Raw genomic sequence first — 10074 nt, 5'->3', positions numbered from 1 at the left:
ACTTTAACAGGTGTACCTAATAAAGTGGTAGTATAAGCACTTAGAATAAGTTTAAATGTTTACACTTGATGCACACAATGTAGTACAGCACGGTTTATCTCTGTTCACTGGGATGAAGCCATGCACATTAAAACACTTAAATATCTGCAGATGTTCTGTAAACTACTCGGAACATGTTACCTGAAAAACGAGCATGTTTATGGCATGTACAGTTTTCTTGTGGTAACCTTAATCCTAGAACCACTGATGGCCGGGAAGAAAAAAAACATAAATTTGTTTGTTTTGTTTGGAAGAACAAACATTATTATTGGTAAGCTAAAACTATATTTTTCTTGATTAAAATGTCAGCATTTATTTATGTAATTATAGAAAAGTACAACAGAAAATATAATACAAAAGTAAACAAATAGAATATATATGCCCTATGTACATTATAGCATGTTGTATGTGTGTAATAAAGCAGAAGATATCTCATGTCTCCAGCTCTAGACCTTTCCATGATTTCGCAGCATTCCTTTTATACTGCTCCAACTCCTGAAAAACAGACAGATGTAACACTTTACACATATTACTGAGGCAATACAAGAAAATCAAAACAGTGCAGGTAAATGCAAAAACACACGCTACTGTGAAGAAATACTCAAGACTAAATCTGATGATGCAGATGAAGGAAGGTTCCACCAAAGGCAAACGTTTTCAATCTTGTTCTAATTTTACTGTTATAAATTTTAACATATAACATGCCAACTTTGGCGTATCGAGTTTGAGATGCAGCCCTCTGGTTTTTTCCAGCTGAACATTGCACGTCTGACCTTGTTTGGCTCCAGGGACGACTGGCACACACCAGAATGCTCCACACTTCGAAAATGCCAAAACCTCTACGTCTACAGAGGCGCTCACACCTCGGAGCAGTACTGTGAAACCTTCTTTTTATATATCAGTGTAAATAACCACAAGACACTGAACCCACTAAACTACAACAAATACACATTAACTAGGGGAAAACAGAACTATAGTTAATTAGCTTAAAACTCTTAAGATTGGTCTTTATTTGTATTCGTACTGAACTATGCATTTATACATTTTTACTTCGCAAACCTATCTCTAAATTCATTGTGTTGTCTCTCAAATAAAGAGGTCATTTCTGACTACCATGATCTGCTGAGATTCCTTTTTTTAATCCAGACTAGAGGGTGCTGTCTAGAAAGGAGTTTCTCAAGACTTATTTGGAATTAACCTTTAGCCTGTTTTTCTATTGAGTTCTCAGACCACACAATGGCTGAGTGAAACGACGAGCGCCAGGTGAAAGTCAGTCAGCGATAACAGCCGGTGATTTGGGTTTGTGACTTCATCGGGTTACTGCAGTTCAAGTTCCAGAGTGGCACTATTGCAGGCAGGAATGAAGACAGCTAATCTCTAAGTTTATCACCACAGGATATAAAGTTACAGCCTGTTCATTTCAAGACAGAATCACTACTAGAAACTGACTACTGAAGGACAAAGAGTTACTTTGGAACATTAACCTTCTTTAAGATGTCAAATGAGTTTCTCCATTTGTATATTTTGTACAGCGTACACAGTTTTTAACTCTGTTACCCACGCCAAACAGGCCATGTCATTCGTTTGATTTGTCTGTTTGTTTAGCTATGTTTGTTTATTTAGCTATGCAGGATTACTCAGAATGTTATATGAACAGATTTGCATTGAATTTTTACCACAGCTAGACCCTCGAACGCAACAATACAAATCTGAATTTGGATGCAGGAATTTTTGGAGGATATTTTACTATTGGGAGATGGAAAAATTAGACATCACATGATATCTTTGCAAATTCATATAAAATTGAAATAAGGAAAATCGGATAATGTCAAACTGAACTGAAGTCAGATATCCTTCTGGATCCAGAGACTGAAGTCCTTCTGTCATTTCGACCTTGCAATTTCAGACTGCCCTTAATAGTGTTTAAAAAAATAAATATACAATATATTTTTATTCTGACTATTAATATATTATATATTAATTAGCTTTTGTAACTTTGTATCCCACGAGCTTGTCATTTTAAGCAGGGTTATTATTTTATAAACACACATATCTTAACAGCCTCTTTTATCTGGGCTGCCATTATGTCTAATCTCTTTATCAAATGAAACTGTGCTATGTCACAGAAACTTATCTTCTTCATTTTGCGTTAAATGTCTTCCTGTCTTCCTAAATACTTGCTACCCCTCAAAAGGAGGACAAAAGTCAGGGTCACGAATCTGAGATAAGTGAATGGGAATTCTGATTACCACTGATTAACCACCGTACTGCCAACTCATGAGTCAAGAGACTTGACTGCAGTAGGTCTGTCAAAATAAATGCAATGCAAACACGTATATAATGTATTACCTGGTCTTTCTGGGCTCTCATGGCATCAATCTGAGGCTCACTGTACTGGGGATCTTTGGCTGGATCCTTTAGCTCTCTCTGCTCATTTGTACTCTGCAATGACAAAGTTGGTTAGACGAACAGATGCTTTTAAATCATGCAAAAGAAAAAGTGGTTTGTCTACATAAGTTGGATTTTGCAGAAGACAAACATGTTGCCAGAAGCTTAACTACCTCTGGGGGGAAGACACGCTCATACACTTTCTTCCAGAGGTCTTTTGGATTTTTAGCATGGAGAGACGTTATATCCACATCGACAGTAGGTGGGGAACCTATATTAACAGATTTTAAATAAAATATCAAACCAAATGTTAAATAAAGGAGGTTGGATTTAAAGGAGATGCTTTGTTTCATCACAGAGTTTTGTAGTTTATTCAAAACTTGAAGACATTTCTACTTTTGGCTACTGGGGGGCGCTGTGCTCACCTATTTGACCGAAGGAATCAGAGCCTGCCGGAATGATGAGCGGCTTGAGGGGGTCAGAGGAAACAGTTTTCCTGATTACAGAAAAAAAGAACAAGAAAAACAGTATTACAACTAAAACATTAACCAACAGACCCCTAACATAAACAGCATTTTATATATTTTTTGAAATTCTCAATGAGAGCAACACACATTTTCCCTTCAAGAAACAATGACAGTTGTTTGTAAGTAGCAGCCATGCTCCTTTAAATGCAATATCTAATACCTCCATCTTAAACAAAGGTAAAGATTATAGACTTCTGAGTGTGTATATCTATCTGGAGCTGTCCCATCACATGATTATATAACTAAAGTGAATATCCTAAGCTCACACTGTTTATGAAAACCTGTTCTATATCATACAATTTTTATACAGTACAAAAATGTAAATAAATCTGCAATGAGACTGTGAAATCTAGTATTATCAAGCATTAGTGGTAACATTAAAGTAACTCTATTGAAACTATAATCTAAAATGAAAGCCCATGCCCATTACTGCTTTGTGTTCAATGTTGCTTTATCCTCCTCACCCTCTCTCCAAACCGAAAGCCAGGTGCAAGAAGAAGCTCTTGGTTTTTGATATAAGGCTCTCTGATTTGATGCTAGTGAACTAATCAAAGCATTAGGAGACAAACACAAATACAAAGCGGTGGTTAGAGACAGCAAACTATAAGAAATATATGAAAAAGTGCAAAATTATTTGTTAAATACAAATGTGCTGCAGGAGCATTAAAAACGTTCTTACAACGAGAGAGGCCGCGTAGTAATGACCAATAAAACGCAGTGTTTTACTGACAACTTTCTTCTTGTCAGAGTCAAATTCCTGAAAAGCAGATGGGAAAACTGGAAATCTTATATACAAATATTACTGAAAATTTATGATCTAATAATAATTCTGTGTACGTGTCTTTTTTTAATAAATCATTTAAAAAGAGTACAAATAGTGTGTTTTACCTGGAAGATGTCGTACTTGCTGCCGATGATGAGCAGAGGAACAGGAAAGGGACTGATCAACTCTCTGTCCTGCTGACAGAATCACAGTTAACTCTGGAAACAGCACCAGCCTTACACACTTTTACACTTTTAGTTGAGATTTGCTTTTTGTTCCCTCTGACAATAAAATATCTATTTTCTTGGTTGCATTTGTCAGGTCGACGCACATTTTACTTTGTGACATTTGAGTGTTTAAAAAGCCAGAGGCATGAGTAGTTCATGTAAACACTTTAAATATGCAACTTGTTACGGATGCCTCAGTGCACCAGCACATTTACCCATTGATAACTGTTTTTTAATCATTCTTATTAATCTGCAGTCTCTTTGTGCTGCATCCCTTGTGCTGATCGACTGTAGAGGCTCACCTGTATCAACATAAACCCTGAGGAGGCAGAGCTGCCTTTACCCTCAGTGCTTTTTACAGCCTATTGTGTATTAGCTGAGATGGAAGTTACTTGTGATCCTGTTCTTGGTTACATTAATTAACAATATTAGAATTATTAGATAATAAATGGTTAAAGAAATTTGCTTCATCTCACATGTTGAGTTCCTTTGAGTCGTGGATTTAGAAATTGTCACACAGCTATAAAATTGCTGTAATAAAATTGTGTGTGTAATGAGACAAGGTCTTACAGGATAGTCTTTAGGTAAGACACGTGCTGCTGAGTGGCTGGGAGTCTGGTGTTTGACTCCGGATTTGGATTTCTGTACTTGGGAGGAGGTTCTCTCTAGGTGAGCCTGTGCAGCCTGCAGTAGCTTCTCCATTGTTCCCCACAGAGCGTTGGGTTTAGACAGGTCCAGGACGAGGATGACTGAGAGACAGCTGAACAAGACAGGAAAGGAAAGATGGTTTTCCTCTGAGGTTCAGACCAAGAAAAAACATTCTTCTTCTCTACTGGCATGACATTGCTGTTCAGGAGATTCAGATTTTAAAGATACAAATAATAATCTGAACAGAAAAGATAAATAACATAATTCACACTGTGAATGTGTCAAATACTGACCCCTATTCAAAAGCAGGACGTAAGAGACCTACCTGATGGTGACAGGAGTGATGGGGATCTGGACGAGGTCTGACAAAGAGGTCCCTCCTCCCAGCTCCCATAGGTGGGCTATGTCTTTAGGCTGAAAGAAGTATATAACAGTTTTATCTTGAAGTTACATAAACATCCAGTGCAACCCTAACCCTCTATGGCTTGTTCCACATTTCAGCAGCATTTAATACCAAGAACTAAAATATTTACTTGCATAATGAGCACATCCTGCCACATAAGTACACTAAACGTACTCTCTAATGTGGTCATTGTGCTGAAATACTGGAAGGAAGTTCCTTCCTACTAACGCAAATAAAACATATACAGCATAAGGTGTATAACCACATTTGTCTTCTCATTTTTAAGAGACTAAAGCAAAGTGTCCAAGACTAAAAGGATTTACTTACCGTGTTGTGCCCTCGTGCTCGTCTGCCAAAAGTGTACTCCAAGGCCAGAGTTGGTTTGGATAGTTCATCTCTAGTAGACAAAAAAAAGTGTGTTTATACAAAGTATGATGTCATGAAACTAACTTGTGCTTTTGGTTAAATATTTTACAGTACCTCATTCATGTGTTTTCTCTAGATCAGCAGAGACACACTACACTTCCTTCTGGCCTTCTCTATATTTCTCCATTAACGCTCTCAAAGCAAACGGTACATCTGTAGAGGTCGTTCTAGACATGAGCCACACTGCTGCTCACCAATCATCACCCCGTTTCCCAAACAAAGCTTAAACTCTTTCCCATATCTTCATGGTATGTCTTAACAACTCTATCCCTCTGTTGTCACTGCAGCTCTGCACATCACGCTTGTTCTTGAAAATCACTACACTTCTTTTCCATTCCTCAGGCATCCTCTCACTCTCCAAGAGTCCACTCTTAGCTCACAGCTGCCATCACTTCCTCCTTACTAAACTGTCCTCCTCTCTCTCATTTTCTTCATTCATTAGCTCTTCAAACTACTTCATCTTCTCAACAGCCTCTCATCATTCATTAGTACACTTCCTTCCAGCTCAATCTTGCCGCCAAGCTAATTTTCTTTCCTTAGTGCCGAGCCTCACATAAGCCTTTCCTTATGTGAGGCAGATCTACATGCTTTCCCAAATTTTTATTTGTTAACCCCTCCCTTTGAATAATTGCCAGCACTCCCTCATCCTATCACCAGGTACTTCTTGTTTTCCTTTCTTATGTCAATAGGATACACCAAATACTTTCTTGGCAATCTCCCTAAACACTTCAGCCATAAAAGCTTTGCCAAATATTGACTGTAAAAGGATCAGCTTTAGCTTTCGTGATCCAGGCCTGTTTCACTTTGCATGGTGTAAACTGCCGCTGCAATGGGTCTGAATAGTGGAATATGAAGAGGGGTTTAGAGCACTCTAGTCTGCCCGGGCATCATCATACCAACCTGTCCAAGCACCTGAGGAGAATAGACGTTTTGCCCTAAAAAAATAAACGGATGTGAGTTTACTCAGTATAGTAACAAGATAAAAGCGCTTCCGTGTGAAACCAGTGACACACATACACACCCCAGCTTTGCTCCCCATCAGAAGCACCGTCCGCTCGTTCACAGCCTCTCCACCGTCCCTGTCCTCTGCACCTCCGCTCTCCCGGCTGTGGACCTCCGCCGCAGCCAGCTCCCATAATGTGTCCGAGCTGACCCATACGAGACGGGACGAGTCGGTCGACAGATATTATTATTACTGTTATCACAGTAAACAGTTATAATGATAAAAATAAAGTAATTCTCACCTTATTTTTGGCATCGAGCTCGATGGTTAGCGAAGGCTACACAGCTAATAGGAAGGCTAACCGTTATAAACGTTGCCAAAGCAACAGCGCGTTTTGATGACATAACCATCTTATGTTTGTAATGGGCATTGTGGGACATGTAGTTTTACGCAGACAGACTATAAGCTTGTACATTTCCATATTTTCATATCTACAATCTGCTATATGCCAACAATGTTTTAAATTAAGGTACCCTTTATTACAGATATATTTCACACAGAGGTTTTTACAAAGGTTTTCAAAGATAATTCTTTTTGTGGCTTTAAAGCAGAGCTGATTCTTGTTGTCTGTGGTTGTAACAGCAAATTAAGTCTGGGACACTCTGGAAAAACTTGTAGTTAAATCAGATAACAGTTAACATTTTTTACAGTACCAGCAAATTAATATTTTCCCCTTGTTTGATTCAATCATATGAAGAAGCCAGCAGATAATGTTTCAATTCCATTTGATAACATGCTGTACACGAAATGACACGATCCAGTTTTCCCAGCACAGATTCCTTGAAACAGAACGAAGTAGATCCTTGCTGAATCAAGTGTGGAGATGATCTTATATTTTATCATTTTTTTAATGCTCCTTCTATAAAGCCAAACTGAAGATGAAAAGGCAACAAATGATATATAGTCTCTTTCCTGGTGATCATGAAGTTATCAAATGGTTTGTCACGACTTTTCCCTTGGTTTGTCACAATAGGGGACGTTTTCTAGCAGAAGGTCATTTCTGGGCCGAAGCACTGAGAGTGAGGAGAAAAAAAAAAAAACAAAAAACACAATTGTATCATTAGAGGAAAAAAAATCATTAGCAAGTATATACATTATGATCCCTGATGTATGAGTAATCTTTGCATGCACATGCTACTTCCTTAATAAAAAGAAAAAAAAAAGAAAAGACAAATCATGTCATACACAGCTTATTTTCTGCTACGTGTTCCATTTGCACCACACTCTGTCGAAGGACGATGTCCACGTTTGAGCCCATTTTAATCAGCTATAAAAAGGTAAAAGAAGTAGAAGTGAAATAAAGTAAATTTTATTTTCAAATATCAAAATGCTTCACAGTAAAAATGCTAGAAAATCAAAACAAGTTTAAAGAGCCTTTGGATGCTTTTTAAAAGAATCCACAGATCTCAGTCTAAATTATTTCCTTTAAATGCAGAAGTATCAGCCCAAGTCTCTCCCCCCCTTTTCACGGTTATTCTTCACCCCAGTGGGAAACAAGGAGATGCAAAGAGTCGGACTCGGAAAGTATGAAACCGTTTTGGATCAGCTCTGACTGACATGAAGTTTTATGCTCTTATGATGAACGCAATTAAATTAAATTTAGATAACGTTTCGGAATACCTGCAACCCCGAGATGAGAAAAGAGGTGTTAAAAGACTGTGGCGAGACTCACGTCGATAATAACAAACAGACACTGTACCTTCTGGATGTTTTCTTCTGACGTTTCATTTTTGTTTTTCCGAAACTCCTCATTGATCTTTAATCGTGCAGCTTTGTAGAAGAAAAACATATTTCGAGTCATCTGAGCAATTCTGCAATTCTAATTTGACTTCACAGCAAAAGGCTCAGAAAAAAGGTTTCATTTACATTCATTAGATGAAAATAAATCTCTCCAATGCAACCTTTCTATTACTCTGTGTACATGCTGCTATTATACACGGCCATCATTACTGATGTAATCCAGATGATTTTCACATGTTTATCAACCATACAATGCAAAATTACATCAAATATCAGTTTACACTGTAAATAAGAACAAGAGGGTGGACGTTTTATGCTTTAACATGTTGGTGAACCATAATAAAACACGGAAAAAAATGCTTATGAGACAGTCTTGATTCATCCTCAATCATTCAAGTAAGGAAATCCCAAAAAGTTGATCTGGACATAACGTTTTCAGTAGGAGAATTGTTTTGTCACTCATTCCCTCAGACACAGCGGCCACACAAGCAGAAGAACATCACATTAAAAAAGCCCTGTAAATGTGGTTATCCCAGCTGGACATATGTCAAAGGTGGGAAAACACCTAAAGAAAGCTCCAGGCTATCCAGGAGGGAAGAAGGACAAATGCTGCCTAAGGGATCACTAAGGGTTTTCTCTTATGTGTCATGAGTATCGAAACAGACTATGAGGTCTATTTACACCTATAGGCCATTGGACACTCTTTCAATGATGAGGATGTATACAATCTGGACAGAGTGGAACGCTGGTTTTAATGGAAAGTCATGGATTTATGTGAAAAGCCCTAAGGCGACATCTTTCTTTGCTGTGATTGCAGCCACTCTGCAAATTGTACTCATGGGTGAGAGTACATTCATCATTGAGTGATGAAACGTTTCTACCAATGAAAATGCTACATCCAGCTGAAAAGAATCAACTTTTTGGAGTTGATGAAAGAGGTTCGTTTACATGATTTCCCTCCAAATATATATATATATATATATATATATATATATATATATATACACACAACGTTGGTGTAAGTCATGAAGCCAGAGGAACAGTGAGGGAAACCTATTCAGAAGGATCTTCAAAAGAGGAAGGCCATTCAGGAGCACAATTTATTTGGAAAAAAATTCAAAGTCTTTAAGTATTTTTAAAAAATATTAATAACAAAAATAGAACTTGGTGGAGAACATTAAAATGCTGTGCATCTGATATGAACAAACTCAAATTATTTTGACTTTTATAACTTAAACTGGTAATTGAACTTGAACAAAGACGTCTGGGGACATGGCATTTTAGGCTGTTTGTCCAGCTGAAAAAATAAATAATTTTAGGTATATATATAAAAAAATTTAATGGTAGAGAGGGGTTAATAATATAAGACACGCTCATGGGGCTCATATGACACCGAACATTAGGAATGACCCATTTGATGAATGCTGAGCATGTGTTCACTCATCTCCTGTTTGATAAGCATCAATTATCAGTCCAAGATACTGCTCACAGACTCACCTGTCAGTGCTCGGTCATCATCTTTGAACACAGCCATCCTGGTCCTGTGTAGCGTTTTAAAAACGCCCAGAACCTGTATTCACAAACAGGCAGCTTTTATAACAGCTGTGCATGATGCTACCAGTCACCTGCAATTTCAAGTAACATGCAAGCAATGTTGCAATAAAGGTATTTAAAAAGACGATAATATCCCATACTAACCTTCAAACGAGTGCCCATGTTGCCTTCTTGTGTTCACTTCCGATGTAGGGAGACGTCACATATGTCAGAGCCCAATCAGAGCCGACGCTGGAAATGAAGCTGTGATTGTAGCCAATGAGGGCTCAGAGTAGTTTCACTGAGCTACTAATTCGATTGAGAACGGCCTCTCTCTAGATTTCCCATTTTATGGGGAGCACTAGTGAGTTGTGTTT

At 37.9% G+C, this 10074-nt stretch overlaps 2 protein-coding genes across 2 annotated transcripts; both read right to left on the bottom strand.

Annotated features, from left to right (window-relative positions):
* Positions 1-421: 421 nt before the first annotated feature.
* Positions 422-6757, bottom strand: dync2li1 (dynein, cytoplasmic 2, light intermediate chain 1). The gene is made up of 13 exons (XM_084948051.1): positions 6666-6757; positions 6443-6569; positions 6322-6356; positions 5323-5392; positions 4918-5006; positions 4515-4704; positions 3843-3911; positions 3634-3711; positions 3419-3498; positions 2853-2923; positions 2601-2698; positions 2389-2481; positions 422-534 (listed from the first exon to the last, which is right to left on the bottom strand). Exons 1-13 carry the CDS (start codon positions 6677-6679, stop codon positions 472-474), a joined length of 1077 nt encoding a protein of 358 aa, XP_084804177.1. The 5' UTR covers positions 6680-6757; the 3' UTR covers positions 422-471.
* A 124-nt stretch (positions 6758-6881) lies between these two features.
* Positions 6882-9972, bottom strand: lyrm7 (LYR motif containing 7). Its single transcript, XM_084948053.1, has 5 exons — positions 9863-9972; positions 9662-9734; positions 8124-8194; positions 7610-7691; positions 6882-7437 (listed from the first exon to the last, which is right to left on the bottom strand). The coding sequence occupies exons 1-5, from the start codon at positions 9878-9880 to the stop codon at positions 7367-7369; spliced, it is 315 nt and encodes a 104-aa protein (XP_084804179.1). The 5' UTR covers positions 9881-9972; the 3' UTR covers positions 6882-7366.
* Between the last annotated feature and the right edge of the window lie 102 nt (positions 9973-10074).

This window comes from Perissodus microlepis, chromosome 13 (assembly GCF_051167445.1).
Source record: "Perissodus microlepis isolate ML-2025 ecotype Zambia chromosome 13, ASM5116744v1, whole genome shotgun sequence".
Classification (NCBI taxonomy): domain Eukaryota; kingdom Metazoa; phylum Chordata; class Actinopteri; order Cichliformes; family Cichlidae; genus Perissodus; species Perissodus microlepis.
This window is presented reverse-complemented; position numbering and strand designations above follow the sequence as displayed.